Source organism: Orcinus orca, chromosome 11, assembly GCF_937001465.1.
Source record: "Orcinus orca chromosome 11, mOrcOrc1.1, whole genome shotgun sequence".
NCBI classification, from domain to species: Eukaryota; Metazoa; Chordata; class Mammalia; order Artiodactyla; family Delphinidae; genus Orcinus; species Orcinus orca.
In genome coordinates this window covers 4,950,171-4,965,949 of record NC_064569.1, presented here as the reverse complement: position 1 = coordinate 4,965,949, position 15,779 = coordinate 4,950,171, and the positions used below count along the sequence as shown (strand labels likewise).

The 15,779-nt window shown below is 38.0% G+C and overlaps 1 protein-coding gene across 3 annotated transcripts in view; it reads left to right on the top strand.

Moving 5' to 3' along the window:
- The window catches only part of C11H12orf4 (chromosome 11 C12orf4 homolog), a 39,136-nt gene that overhangs the window by 2,824 nt on the left and 20,533 nt on the right, over positions 1-15,779 (top strand). The window contains exons 3-9 of one of the 3 annotated variants that reach the window (XM_004279017.3): positions 1,086-1,231; positions 3,573-3,754; positions 7,065-7,164; positions 7,255-7,376; positions 12,545-12,651; positions 13,019-13,216; positions 14,062-14,190. In XM_004279017.3, the coding sequence (XP_004279065.1) occupies positions 1,086-1,231; positions 3,573-3,754; positions 7,065-7,164; positions 7,255-7,376; positions 12,545-12,651; positions 13,019-13,216; positions 14,062-14,190 (984 nt within the window). Of the gene's footprint in view, positions 1-1,085; positions 1,232-3,572; positions 3,755-7,062; positions 7,165-7,254; positions 7,377-12,544; positions 12,652-13,018; positions 13,217-14,061; positions 14,191-15,779 lie in introns of those variants that run through there. The other 2 variants (XM_033404267.2, XM_049693859.1) reach the window with 2 other exon arrangements.

Here is a 15,779-nt window from a genome sequence, read left to right as displayed (position 1 = left end):
AAAAAAAAGCGGCATAAAGCAACAAATATGTATTATCTTGTCCTTACCGTTACTGTCGTTCAGGGATGCAGGTGCAACCTAGCCAGGTGCCTCTGACTCAGGGTTTCTCATGGGGTTGCAGCCATACCATCAGTCAGGGCTACAGTCTCATCTGAAGGCTCTACTGACAGAGGATTGTTTCCAAGATCCCTTGTGAGGTTGTTGTCAAGCCTTGTCATGTGGGCCTCTTCATAGGGTCACCTCAGGACCTGCAGCTGGCCTCCACCAGGGCCAGCAACGTAAGAGAGTGAGGGAGCAAGTGTCCAAGATGAAAGCCATGGTCTTCTTACATCCTCAAAGCAGTCTCTGAATAGTGTCTCTAAAGTTGGAATTGTAGATCATCTGAAATAAATCAGTTTTAATATGCTAATCACTCAATTTCTCTCTCAGATTCAAAGACTGTAACAATATATACCCTTGAAAGTTAAATAGGAAACTCATTTAAATACAGAAACCTTTAGCCGCTCTAAATCTGTAGGAGGTCTTTATGTGCTTTTCCCTACTCACTTTAAGATAAAGAATCAGGCTTAAGAAATTAACATTTTTAATTTTTTTTAAGATTTTTTTTTGATGTGGACCATTTTTAAAGTCTTATTGAATTTGTTACAATATTGCTTCTGTTTTATGTTTTGGTTTTTTGCCCATGAGGCATGTGGGATCTAAGCTCCCCGACCAGGGATTGAACCCACACCCCCTGCATTGGGAGGCGAAGTCTTAACCCACTGGACGGCCAGGGAAGTCCCAACATTTTAAATTAGTATCAGGGTTGTATATCAGAGTTAAGAATTTTGACCATTCAATAACCTGTGATTGTAAAGAAGAATAATTGTGAGATTAGTTAAATGATCCCCTAAGCTGATTTTATTTTAGTTAGACATTCTCTTAAGGGTTAAGGGTATTCTCATTGTCTCATTCTGTTAAGACACTGTTTTAGTTAGACATTCTGTTAGGCTTGATAAAATAAAGTTTGACATTGGAATGCTTAGCCAGGTAAAATGTTCCCTATTTATGTGTACTGACAATGGTATTTGTTGTCCCTGTTACAGACTTAAAAGAAGCTCTGAGCCAGTTTATCGAAGAAGAATCCCTCAAAGATTATGACAGAGATGCTGAAGCAGCCCTGGAAGCTGTGAAGTCAGGTGAAGTAGACTTACATCAGCTGGCAAGTACCTGGGCCAAAGCTTATGCGGAGGTAAAAAAATAGATCCCATTGTAAATTTTGAGGATATTCTGAACTTTGATGAAGATTTCTTTCCTTACAGCTTTATTGAGATGTAGTTGACGTGCGACATCGTGTAAGCTTAAGGCATACAGCATAGCGCTTTGATTTACACACGCCACGAAGTGATTATCACAAGTTTAGTGAACATCCATCCTCTCATAGAGATACAAAATTAAAGAAACAGAAAATGAAATACTTTTTTGTGTGGAGAACGCTTAGGATTTGCTCTCAACAACTTTCATATATACCATAAGGCAGTGTTAATTATATTTATTACACTGTACATTACGTGCCTAGTACTTACTATAACTGGAAGTTTGCATCTTTTGATTGCAGTCATCCAATTTCCCCTTCCCCTATCCCCAGCTTCAGTTAACTGCAAATCTGATCTCTTTTCCTGTGATTCTGTTTGTTTGTTTTTAAAGTATAGTGATGGAGGAGACAGAGAAGTCCAGATGGGCCTGGTCGTGGGGTAGTTTCTCCACAGGCCCTTACTCAGTGCCCATTCCTCTCGGCTGTCCCAGTCCCCTTTTTAGGGTCACCTCTCCTGAGGGGATATGGCGCGAGTTAGGTCAGATAAGAGCTCCGTTCAGTGCTTCTCGTGTAGGTAGCTTCTGCCTATTCACAAGCTCACTCTAGGCTGGGTTTTAAATAGATGCTGAAAATTATGTAGTGAGCAGACCTGGTTCATGGGGTTTCCAAATGTCTGGTGTTACGCAGGGCCAAGCAGATCCCCGTGATTTGGCCCTGGCTCCTTCCTGCAAAACTTCAGCCCGAGCCTGATGTGAATTTGGAACAAGGCTTAAGTCACATGGGCTGGTTATAATTTCTAGAGCAGTGCTGGGGTCTAGAGAGGTAGAGCAGTTATGAGAATGTGGGTTCGGGATTTCAGAGGCATGGGGTAGATGAAATCCGCCTTCTAGATTCAGCTGGTCTTCTGAAACTCTTCTCTCCTGATCTGGCAGCCAATCGAAGTATAAGTGAAAGGAAACAAGGCGAAAAGTTTACCCTATTGACCCAGTTCAAAATACCTGTTTCTGTCATTTATCCATTTGTTTTATTTAAGGTAAATTATTACTTAGTCCTGTCATAGATTCTAGTTTTTGACATTTTCCCTTTGAAAAGGGAAGAATTTAGATTATTCTTTTTTATAGATGTCTGTCTGCAAAGATCAATAATAGAAAAAATATTTCCACTTTTGCCTTTAAATTGTATGACCTTTGACAGGGGACTTCCCAGCATGCCAGTTTCCTCCCCTGGCGAGCACTGTGTGTGTCAGATGTGCTGGCATGGCACACGTCTGGGGACAGGCATCTGTCCCCTGGATGGATTTGTGTGTGTGCTTGGGGTGTCTCCATTCTGCCTCTCTGCATGTTTCTCTTTTTCTTGTTTATTGGTGTTTACTCAGTCCCTTTATCATTTTGATAGCTACTGTTTTCGTACACTTTAAAACATGCTTACATTTTATAAAGAAAACAATACTTGCAAAGTTCAGAGTAAGAAAATTGCAAATGTACATCTTGATGTAAAATCCTGTGCATGAATTGGGTTTTCAAGGTCAGTGTTATTGCATAGGTAACCTCATTCTCTAAATGTATAGCCTACAAAACCTTTCGTAGCAATATATATATATATATTTTTTTTTTTTGTGGTACGCGGGCCTCTCACTGTTGTGGCCTCTCCCATTGCAGAGCACAGGCTCCGGAGGCGCAGGCTCAGCGGCCATGGCTCACGGGCCCAGCCGCTCCGCAGCACGTGGGATCTTCCCAGACTGGGGCACGAACCTGCGTCCCCTGCATCAGCAGGCGGACTCTCAACCACTGCACCACCAGGGAAGCCCCGTAGCAATATATTTTTAATAATGGAAAGCCTCTTCTGATTATATAATTAATATATGCAAGTTAGTCTGTTATGCAGCACCTTAGAATACAAAGTAAAGGTCTTCAGAAGTCCCACTCTGCCAAAACAGCCCCTTTGAGCGTGCTTGGGTTTCACAGAAATGGGATCTCAGCTTACTCACCATTTTTTTTTTTTTTATTATTGTAGGCACTTCCTATTTCTTCCTCCACATTAACGCCTTCCCCTTACCCCTGCCTCCAGGTAACCCACATTAACAACTTAGTTGACATCTTTCTGTATCTTTTTTGTATATTCAGATAATCCTATGTAACCTATATACACATATATGGATGGAGGGTCTTTCTGTCCTTTGATGTACAGAAATGGAATCATAATATATGCACTTCTCTAGTAGTGTGTTAAATAAAAATACTACATCAGGATTTAAGACTGTTCGTGTCTCATCTCGTAGACCACATTAGAGCATGCAAGGCCCGAGGAGCCCAGCTGGGATGAAGATTTCGCAGACGTGTACCATGACCTAATCCATTCTCCCGCCTCTGAAACTCTGCTAAATTTGGAACACAATTACTTTGTTAGTATCTCAGAACTGATTGGCGAAAGAGATGTGGAGCTGAAAAAATTACGAGAGAGGTATTTCAGAGTTCTTGCATTATCATAATTAAATGTTACGTCATCAAATATTGATGGGCTGCAGGACAGCTTGTTCTCATTTTGTTATAAAATGGAAGAATAGAATAAAAAGAACCTTTAACTTTAGAAATTAATTTTCTTATGCGTTTAAATCTGTCATTTCATCTGGGAAGATGAGGTCCTCATAGGTTTATAGAACTTCTCCAGTGATTTACCTAAACAAGTACGGTGGTCTTATCTATCCTTAGTTCTAATAAGAGGAATAGCTTACCTCTTTTGAAGTTCTGCTTTGTTCCAGGCACTGTGCAAAGTGCTTTGGATGCTGTCTTAGTTCAGGCTGCTGTTGAAAAAAATATACCACAGACTGGGTGGCTTAAACAACAGAAATTGATTTCTCACCATCTGGAGGCTGGGTAGTCCAAGATCAAGGTGCCAGCAGACTCCGTGTCTGCTGAGGACCTGCTGCCTGGCTTGCAGACCGTGCCTTCTTAATGTCGCTCACGTGGCGTTTCCTCAGTGCGGGCTCCTGGTGTGTTGCTCGTAGACAGACAGCTGTAGCACCTCTTCTTCTAGGCACTAATTCCATCAGGACGGCTCCAACCTCTTGAGCTCACCTAAACCTACTTACCTCCCAAAGGCCCCACCTCCGGATACCATCACATTGAGGGTTAGGGTTTCAACGTATGAATTCTGGGGAGACACAAACATGCAGTCCATAACCGATGCCCTGTCTCACTTGATCTCTTAGCACAATCCTACTGTTATCATCCCCATTTTACTGAGGCAAAAATGTGATTTTCTTCTAGTTCTTTATTATGTAGACAATAATATTGTGAACATACTTTAAGAATGAAATAGAGATTAGATTTTTTTAAATATGTAAGAGTATAATTACCTAACAATAATGAATTACCTTCTGTTGAACTACATTTGTTTGATTTTTTTTTCCTACCAGGGCTTCAAATAATATAATCTTCATCTCATTCTGAATCTGTCCTTGGATCTCAGGTTTTCTGGGACTGCACTCATTCTGCCCATCTGGGTGTATTAGAAAATGCCCAGCCTGGCTCTCTGTAGTTCATGTCAGTAGCCATCACTCCTGCTTTCATTCAGCTGGTGAGCTGCTCTAAACTGCGGTCGACTTTGCTGCCTGCTCACTCCACCTCCCAGAAGATTTCATCTCTGGCCATCAGTATTCTACACTTGTTTTTTTTCTAAATTGGAAGAAGATTCTCATTCCACAAAACTCTTCAGTTTTGGGGAATCTGAATTAACTTACTAATTATCTGCATTTACTGGTACTTCATGTACATTTTCTGTCGTGGAGCGGTTTTTCATCAGGGGTTTGTCTTGGTTTACGTTATTTTTTGAAATGTCCTTTGGCCAGACTTCTTGACGGGGCTTTGCTTTTTCCCACCTAAACGTATAAACGTTATTTGAATACATTTAAGAACAGTTTTATAGTTTATTTTTCACAAGTCCAAACTGGTAGCTTAAAAAATAAAAATAATCTATGCTCCCTTTAAGGTAGGTAATATTTTTTGCAAAGGTGAACAGTATAACTAATGGTGAGTTGGAATTCATTGATGGAAGTTCATCCACAATTTTGGTGCTTAATTCATTTATCTAATTCATGAGCAGAAGTGACACCTTTTCTCATTTCTCCTTTCATTTTAATTCCATTTTACGTCTTTAAAATAACTTTTCTCAGTATAGCATCAATAGTTATAATGATCTTCTTCCCTAAGTTTGTTCGAGATAATATACAGGTTGTCAGAATCACCCCACCAGACATACTGAGCCAATAGATAGTTAGTATTTCATCTGAAAAATAATAAAATTTTCTTTGATCTTAATCATAGAAAATATATATTGTATCATTAACTACTTGCACTTCTAAAACATTTAGGGTGAAATAAATGTTCGTGAAATTTTATTTGTTGAATTATTATTTATTGGTCTTCTTTTTCCTCACTGGAAATTTGCTTCTTTTAGCAAATCAGATTCCAGATATTTCTTTGAAACTTAAAAGTGGCAATGATACTCTTTATCCACTAGAGGGAACATGTGTAATATAAAATATTAATATATTTGTATCGAAGTTTATATTTATTAATTCTTAGTAGTTATTTCTGTTTTAAATAACAATCTTACTTGCAAGCACATCCTTCACCTGACCTCTAGTAGTTATTAAAAAATTAATGGGGTCACCTGCCCACTTATAGTTAAGTAGAAATTAAGTGATATTGAATATTTAATACTAGAAGGTACACATAGAAATGTATAGAAGTATAACATATGAATGAGTTTCATTTATCATATACATGTAAGTATCTTAATCAGTTGTTATAAATAAGTATAAGTTCTCTTTTAAGAGCAATTTACTTAAATTGACTAGAATGATAGTAAAATCCTTTTAGTTCATGTCTGTGTTTCGTTGTTTACAAGTTTGTTTGAAATATGTTTCAGAACAAATTTTTTAAATACATTTTTATTAGAAGATAATTTTAATGAACTTACTAAAATATAATACACATACAGAAAAGGTAATAAACAATAGGTATACAGCTCCGTACATTTTCACAAAGTAAGTACACCCATGTGCTCATCTCCCAGATCAAGAAATGATTTCCAGCCCTACAGAAGGCTCCCTCCTGCCCATCCGGCAGTCACCACCCATTTCCCCCGTAAATAACCATTATCTGAACTTCTAACACCACTGATTAGTTTTTCCCGTAGAGAAAACCATTCTTAATTTCTGCATGTTTATTTGGATAAATGAAGAAGACTAAAATGTATCTTCAGAATGTATTTCATATTCCTCTAAAAAGGGAACCCTGTGACTTAATACTATCTTGATTCTTAGAACCTAATTGGCAGCTTCTGTTTATAATATAAAGTACCTTTTGAAGGTTGAAGTCACTTTAACTCATGTTCAAATAAAAAGAAAATGTATTTAAGCTGGAATTGCAGAGTATCTTCTTTGTGTAAATCTGCAGCCTCTTAAATATTAGCCATGGAAGTTGAAAGATCACCTAGAATTTGAATGCTTTCATTTGTGCACTAAATTTAGATTCCAATTTAGCTGCACAAATGACGTTGTTGATATTATATGACATTATCATTATTATTTCCACATCTCCATTGGCAAGGCTTCAAAGTGCCTTCCAGGTAGTATAGTTGCCCTAACTGGACATAGTCCTAGAAAACAAAAATTTTCTTTTGACTTTGTAGAGGTTGTTCAATAAATCCGGAGTGGTTGTATTAAAAATTTGATGAATATATCTGATCTGCTTTATTTATGGTTCAGACAAGGCATTGAAATGGAAAAAGTGATGCAGGAACTGGGAAAATCACTGACAGATCAAGATGTAAATTCACTGGCTGCTCAGCATTTCGAATCCCAGCAGGTGAGTGAAGTATAATGACTTTTGGATTGCATTTTCCACTTATTTATTTTTGTAAAAGAAGTAGTTAGTCAGTGTACTGTCTCTTTTTAGGACTTGGAAAATAAATGGTCCAATGAATTAAAACAGTCGACTGCCATTCAAAAGCAAGAGTATCAGGAATGGGTGATGAAACTTCATCAAGACCTAAAAAACCCCAAAAACAGCTCTCTCAGGTATTAATCAGGTGTTGTTTTTATCAGATGAAGGTCACTGTCAGTAGTAGTTTGTATTTATTGTAAAACTGGACCTTTTTAGTTGTAGATATTTTTAAGTTGCCGGTGAAAATTCAAGATAATTTATACCTCCTGTAACACCTTTCATTTTATAGACTTTATGTGGGTGATTTGCGGGGTGGGGCGGGTAACTGGCTCTTTTACAGTAGTGATTTCCCTGCTAGAACTTAGCCGTAAATCTTGTGGGTGTGTATACCTAAATACCGCCATCACTGTCTCTTGTTTCCTTAAGTTGGTTTCCTTTCAGTGCAATACACACTGGTCGACTGCACCTTAAATGCCAAGCACTCTTTAAGCAGAAGAGCAAAAAAAAGATAACTGCCCATGTGGAGCTTATATTCTAGAGACACTGACCTGTGAATAAAACAGTACTGTACAGAATGATGTGTGCAGTAACAGAAGCATGTACAAGGTACCAAAACAGTCTAGAGGACTTTCCATAAGTCACAATTTGTGTGGTGCCTTATGGCCTAAATACATTGTGTTTCATGTGTTGCCCTAGAGCTCGCCAGTGCCTGTTCTTTCCTGGCTGTGTACTCACCTTTGAGAATTTCTTCTTTCAAATCCTAAAGTATATCCGATTGGGAATATATTTAGTACAGTATAACAATCCTATTTCCAGCATCTTCTAGTGTATGCTATAAACATTTAGATATTGCCCTTTATTTGTCTAATGTCATTCTCCCCCACCTGTCTTGCCTTGAAGACAAAAACCATGTCTGTTCTTCTGCTGTTGTATACCCAGGTCTTTGTCAAGTGTCTAGCTCTTGACACAGGCATATAAATAAATATTGATGGGATGGGTGTAAACCAGGCAGATGGATGGATTATCATTAAACTATTTACCTGACACAGTCTGTATAATCTCTTATTATAATCTGTCATTTGTGTTGTTGTTTTCCCCAAGCCAACACCTTAGAAATATTTAAACAATGTTTTATAATTAGAAATGGGATAACCTCCTGGACACTAACATATATGTACCCCTCATTTCAAATGAAAATAGTGCTGAACACAATACAAAGGGACAGGTGAGGTGACAGACAGGCTGGGAACACCTGTGTACTATGAGGTCCAATGGTGTTTCTCAAATTGCTGGTTGCAGTCTGCCAGGGACCATGCTGGATCCTTTACTTTCCAATTGGACTTTTTAAAATGACAATAAAATGGAATGGAATTGAATGGAACAGAACTGAGTAGAATAGACTAGGGAAAAAAATATCAGCACGTTACTCATGTGTGCGTTGAGCCACAATGTGAAATATGTACTCTATACTGTGGTCAGAAAAGTAGGAAGTCATCAACCTATGGACGCTAAGAAAGCCCCTTGCTACAAAAATTATCTCCTGCTTTGCTACTCTAGTTTCAGAAATTCATTCTATAGGATCAATTCCTTTGTGTAAATACTGGCCTCTAGCTGCTGCTGCTTTAAAAACCAACTATTCCTGGGAAAGAGTATTTTTACTGTGACTTGTTTAGTTTGTTTTCCTTTTTGATAGGGATTTCCTTGGGGAGCAGAAACCTGTTTTCAACATAACTACGTATAGAACTCCTGTATGAGATTGATCCATTTAAAAAACTTATTTATTTGTTTATTTATTTTTTAACATCTTTATTGGAATATAATTGCTTTACAATGGTGTGTTAGTTGCTGCTCTATAACAAAGTGAATCAGCTATACGTATACATATATCCCCATATCTCCTCCCTCTTGCGTCTCCCTCCCACCCTCCCTACCCCACCCCTCTAGGTGGTCACAAAGCACCGAGCTGATCTCCCTGTGCTATGCAGCTGCTTCCCACTGGCTATCTGTTTTACATTTGGTAGTGTATATATGTCCGTTTTTGCCCTTTTGTTTAAAGTCAGGTCTATTGAAGGATAAATTACATAAAGTAAAAGTCACTTGTTTTAGGTTTACATTTTGATGAGTTTTGACAAACTTAATGAGTCATGAAACCATCACTGCAATCAGGACATAGCATTTCCTTTTTATACCTTTGTATTAACCCCCCTTCTCCTTGCCCAGCTTGTGGCAACCTGCTCTGATTTCTGTCCCTGTCATTTTGATTTTCACAGAATGTCATATAAATGGAATCAAACTGTATGTAGCAGTTTGTGTCTTGCTTCCTTCACTTGACATAACGCTTTGGAGACTCATTCATGTGTTGCATTTATGAGTGGTTCTTCCCTTTTTATTGCTCTGTTATTCTTTGTTTATCCATTCACTCAGTGGTGGACATTCAAAGTATTTCGGCAATTATAAATAAAGCGGCTGTAAACATTCACATACTGGTCTTTCTATAGACGTATGTTTATAATTTTCTTATGTAAATACCTAGGAGTGGGGTTGCTGGAAAACATGGGAAGTAAAATCCATGGTGTGCTTAATTTTATAAGAAGCTGGTTCTCCAAAGTGGCTGTACCGTCTTGCACTCCCAGCACCACTGTGGGAGGGTCCCAGGGGCTCCTCACCCTCGTCAGCACCTGGTGTTGATATCTAGCAATTCTAGTAGGTTTTGTAGTGGCGTCTCATTGTGGTTTTACTTTGCATTTCCCCGACGGCTACTAACATTGAACATTTTTTCACGTGCTGATCTTCTATCCATACCTCTTCTTTTTTTTTTTTCCATTATTGAGTTGTGAAAGTTCTCTATATATTCTGGATACAGGTCTATCATCAGATATGTGTTTTACAAATATTTTCTCTCACCCTGTGGCTTGTTGTTTCATTTTCTTAATGGTTTCTTTTGAAGAGCAAAGTTTTTCATTTTAATTAAGTGCAATTTATCAACTTTTAAATGGTTTGTTTCTTATCTCAGTTATCATTGCCTAATTCAAGATCACAAAGATTTTCTCCTATGTTTTCTTCTAGAAATTTTATAGTTCAAACTTATACATGTAACTCATGATGTATTGTTTCATATATATTATATGTAAATTTAAATATATCCACTATAAAATAGTAAATAAATACATCCACTATATATATGTTGGTCTGTAACTTTGTTTTTCTTATAATATCTTCATGTGGTTTTGACATCAGGGTAGTGGTGGCATCATAAAATGATTGGTGGTCTGCTGATGAGCCTGTCAAAAGGAATTGACGTCTGTGATCATCGATCTGATAACATGTTTTATTTCTAGTACTTCTCTCTGCTGAAATTCCTTATCTGTCCTTGTGTGTTGTTTTACACTAAATCTTTTAGCATATTAGTCATAGTTATTTGAAAGTCCCTTTCTTTTAACCCCAGTATCTGGGTCATCTCAAAGTCTGTTTCTGTTGATTGCTTTCTCTCTTGACAGTGGGTTATTTATTTATTTATTTATTTATTTTTGCTTGCTTTTTTGGGTCTTTCCCCCTCTCTGTTTCTCTCTCTCTTTTTTAAACTGAATGCTGGCTGTTGTGTGTATTAGAAAAGAAGAGACTGAGGTCAATAGTACTTACGCCCAGAAATGAGCAGGCCGTTAACGTGAAGGTTATGGAAATTTAGTCAGCAGTCGGGCTGTGTGTTTGGTTTCTGCTCTTCAGTCCACCATAGGCTTCATTTTCTACAGCAGTGCACTGCTGCCACTTTGTGTTGAGAGTGGGGCTTTGGCTTCTAGACTGTTCTCCTCTGTCATCCTGCTCCACCCTCAGCTTTCAGTAGCCTTTGCAGGCCTGTGCCACAGCAGGAGGTCCCCGTGTGTGCTGTTGCTCTGCCCACCCACCAGCAGTAGACTGACGTTGTTGTTACTTGATGCCAGGCTCCTGGTCGGCGGTGGGAGGCGGGTCTCTGTGGTCTTTGTCCAGCTTCAGTCTTAGCCTAAGTCCAGCAGATCTGGGCCTTGGGCTTGGGGCACTCTTAGCACATCTGCCTGTGCCACCGAGTGGGCTGTCTCTTCTCTTGCCCTGCCCCCAAGGTTTTCTTGGAAGCGCCTGGTGGAGGCCAACAGGAAAGAGTTTGCAAGAGCATATGCAAAGTCCCCCGGTGCCTGGAGCTCATAGCTGTTCTAAATGGATGTGCTAGCCCATACTTGACCTTCAAGAATTTGTTAAAATTTTAGCTGATTTTTTCTTACCCTCTTACATACATTACAGCAACCTATTTCTACTGTGCCCTGCCCAAACTGAAAACTATCTGTGTGTCCTGTCTCTCCTTCTAAAGCGTGTCACACTTTAGAATTTAGTTTCTTGGTTGCCTTGTTACCTCAAATCTCTGATGAGCTCCAGAAAAGTTATGATCTTATAGGTTATCTGGGCTTTTCTTGCTATTAGCATGGGAACATCATTGTCTTGTGGCTTTCTGTGTCCTAAGATGAGGATATTTTATTAATATAAATTTATACGAATTTACTTTGGGGTTTAAATTTGCCATATTTACTAATGAAGTCAATCAGTGATGCTAATGAGACTGTTTGGATTTACCCCAAAAATGTAGTCAGGGGAGTGGATGACTGTTCCAGACTTATACCATCTTCAACTCACCATGAAATTTGAATTGAACAGTTGTACAGTTCTGGTGCCTCCATGGAAACCTTTTCCGGAAGTGCAAGGGCAGAGTAGAGCAAAGAGAGAAGTCCTTTAATGGGAGACTGTTGGTGGTGAAAAAACAGGAAATGGTAAAACAACAAAAAAAGAGAGGATATGAATACATCAAAACGAACTACATCTTTTTTTATTATTTGACATTTATTTGACATTTTAATTTTTAATTTTCCTTTCTATCACTTCACTTATTTTCTAGTTTCGCCAGCCCTCAGGCTGATATAGGATATATTAAAATGTCATTTTAAACATGTTAATGTTAGTCACTTCATTTAATCATTCTCTTAGGCTACTAAGAAATATTAAATGATGACATATAATCGATATTGTAATGACTAAAACAATATGCATAACTTACTGAAAGAAATAACCAAAGAAATGAAAGAATAAGTAGGAATTTTACAACCTGTGTTAATGATCTTACTCGTCCCCATGGATAAAGGATAAATTTAGGAATAAATTAAGTGCTACTTTCTGCTGTTTCATCTCATGTAACTGTAAAGCTTTCTTTCCTTTAGGAAAGGTTTTTGACAAACATACAAAAAAGAAAAAAAAAGCGTATCAATAATTTTTTCAATTTCAGTGAGGAAATTAAAGTTCAACCAAGTCAGCTCAGAGAATCCGCTGAAGCAAATGGAAGGATTTATGAGGAACAGAGAAAGTTAGAAGAAAGTTTTACCATTCACTTAGGTAAGTATATTAATTTTTTGCAGTCACAATTTATTGTAACCTGTGAAACTATTTTTAATGCTGTAAGAGAAAAATCCCTAGCATGTGAGTAGAATATACCCAGGTTCTTTTTATTAAAAATTGTGTTCTGCTCCAAGAAAGCCTATAGTTTATTGGCTATAAGTTTTCTATTTTAGCTCATGTATTATTTCTCTGCAAATAGAAAGATGCAATGTTAATAGTTATTCAAATAGAAAATTGCAAAAGGCCCATTTTAATTATTCGTAGCACAGATGTATCTGGATTCTTGCCACAGAGATTTGCCTCCTGCCCTGCTGGCTTTCTGCAGCTGTCTAAGTATCTTTCTGGGCTTGTTGCTTACCCCCAGGAGCCCAGCTGAAGACCATGCATAACCTGAGGTTGCTGAGAGCAGATATGCTGGATTTCTGTAAGCACAAGAGGAGCCACCGAAGCGGCGTGAAGCTGCACCGACTCCAGACGGCACTGTCGCTTTACTCCACGTCCCTCTGTGGCCTGGTGTTGCTAGTGGATAACCGCATCAATTCATATAGCGGTATTAAAAGAGGTAAGTTAGCATTATGCATATTTATGCCATTAAAGTTCTCCATTTAATGCCATTCTAAAAAGAAAGGAATTAGTGAAAAACTTAAAAAAAGGCTTGAGTCACCCCCGTATTCAGGTAGACCAAACAGCACACATACCCAGACACTGCCATTTGAGGTTTGTTTCATACTTCAGCAGGCCTAGGGTGCTTTAGGGTATTTCATTTTTCTTAAAATTCTATCACATTGTAGATAATACTCTTACAGGATCCTTGTTTCAAGGTATAACAAAAAGAATAATCAAGATATAAATGTATTTTTCAAAAAGGAGCAGATCCTGACTCAGTGAATTTTAGTTCATCCATTTGTCCTTTTTTTCTTTCTTTTTTAAAATAACCTATTTCTTAAATATGCTAGGTAAAATTCTACTTTCCCTCTTAGTACAATTTTTTATGATTATTTTAAAAATTTTAATATATAAAGTATATTCAGATGTATAACTGTTTTTAAAAGAAGCTTGAATAGAGTTTATTTTCTATGATAAATAAAAGAACCTTATATTTCTTAGCACTTTTGGGGACTGGATTATGATCAAAGTATATATTATTTAAAGAAGGTTTGGACTTATATTAAAATTTCCTTGCCCATTAATTGTTTACTCTTCTGGGCAATTGAGAGATTAAGTTTCTGATCAAAACCAAATTGTTGTCCCCTAACTTAGTAAGACATAATTATTGAAAGGACAAGTATGAGAAGTCGTCCTTGTGAATGCTGTATTCTCTTGCTGCTAGACCTCATTGTCTGTAAGTAAATACTAAATACTTGATACTTCACCTTTAGAAGTTCGTAACTGTGTTGGGTCCCTTAGATTTCGCCACAGTTTGCCAAGAATGCACTGACTTCCATTTTCCCCGAATTGAGGAGCAGCTGGAGGTTGTCCAGCAGGTGGTACTTTACGCCAGAACCCAGCGCAGGAGCAAGCTGAAAGAATCTCACGGTCAGTGAAACTCAGACTTTTTAAAATTTCACTTTCAGGATGTTCTGTCGCTAAGCACTCTTCTAGCATATGGGCCATCTGAAGCAGAGAAAGTTGTATCGGTGGGAAGATGCAAGAAAGAAATTAAGAACAAAATTCAGGGTCTTTAGAAGCTTGAATTCTGTTCTTAGTTTCCTTGTTTGTGTGATTTTGTTCAAGATCCTTAGAAAAACTGTTTTTAAAATTCAATTCACTAGTTATACTTGAAGTAGGCACTCAGTGGAAAGTTGGTGATCTTTTGATCCAAGTTCTGTATCTCTAAAATGGATATAATTAGTACTATAAAGGACATTGAAATCATAGAGTAAATAGCCCCAAATATACACTTTTTATATGTTCCATCTTTGATCCACTTAGGTAGCACGAAGTCAGTTACAAGAATTGGTTTTGGTTGTTCTTTTAAAAAATTACTACGTTTAGAATTATGTCCTGCTTTTTCTATATTTATCCACAATCTGAACATCCTTCTAGGAAATTTACTGGAAGATGATTTTAAAGCTATGGAAGAAGTTCATGGCATTTTTCTTCGGAAGATTTCTATTTATTTATGCATAAGGAGACCTTAGGGAAGACATAAAAGAAAACACTCTGACTCAAATTATGGAGTAGTTCTGCTATCTTTAATTGAAAAATGAAAGTTTAAAGAGCAGTCTTTTTAAACATTAAACTGGCGCCATAAGTCTGTGTAGTTGGGAGCTGAACATAAGGGTGCGCTCATTTGAAAATATAGGGGGGCCTCCCTGGTGGCGCAGTGGTTGGGAGTCCGCCTGCCGATGCAGGGGACATGGGTTCGAGCCCTGGTCTGGGAGGATCCCACATGCCGGGGAGCGGCTGGGCCCGTGAGCCATGGCTGCTGAGCCTGCTCGTCCGGAGCCTGTGCTCCGCAACGGGAGAGGCCACAACAGTGAGAGGTCCGCGCACTGCGGTGAAGAATGGCCCCCGCTCGCCACAACTAGAGAAAGCCCTCGCACAGAAACGAAGACCCAACACAGCCAAAAATAAATAAATAAATAAATGTTTAAAAAAAAATATATATATATATATATATATACACACATAGGGTGTGTTTTTCTTATTTTTCTGACATTTCATATTATGTCACAGGCATAAAATTATAATACATGCTCCCATCTGGCTTGAGTGCATACTCAGTGTTTTATTATTTCTTATGGAAACTTGATGTCTTGCGCAGGAAATGAAATACGGCAGGGTTTTAAACGGTTGCTGGTCAGACCTTTAAATCTACCTCTGGTACTTTGGATGTCTGTCTTGTTTGTTTGTTTTGCAACTGCAGTGTTTCAAAGAAACCCTTATATACTTTGGGTTCACGTGTTTTGTATTTTTTAGTAAACAGAGAGAGAGACTGCTGTATCTTTGCTTGGTGTCTTTGTTCTCTATCCCATGAGGAATTCCTCCCATTCTCTTGATGCTAGAATTCTAGAATGCAGCTCTCTAGGCTCAACTAGAGAGCTGTGATTAGCAGTCACGGTAGTTTTCGTGTTCATTCAGTAGATGTAAAAAAAAAGCGTTTTATTTATAATTTTAATCAT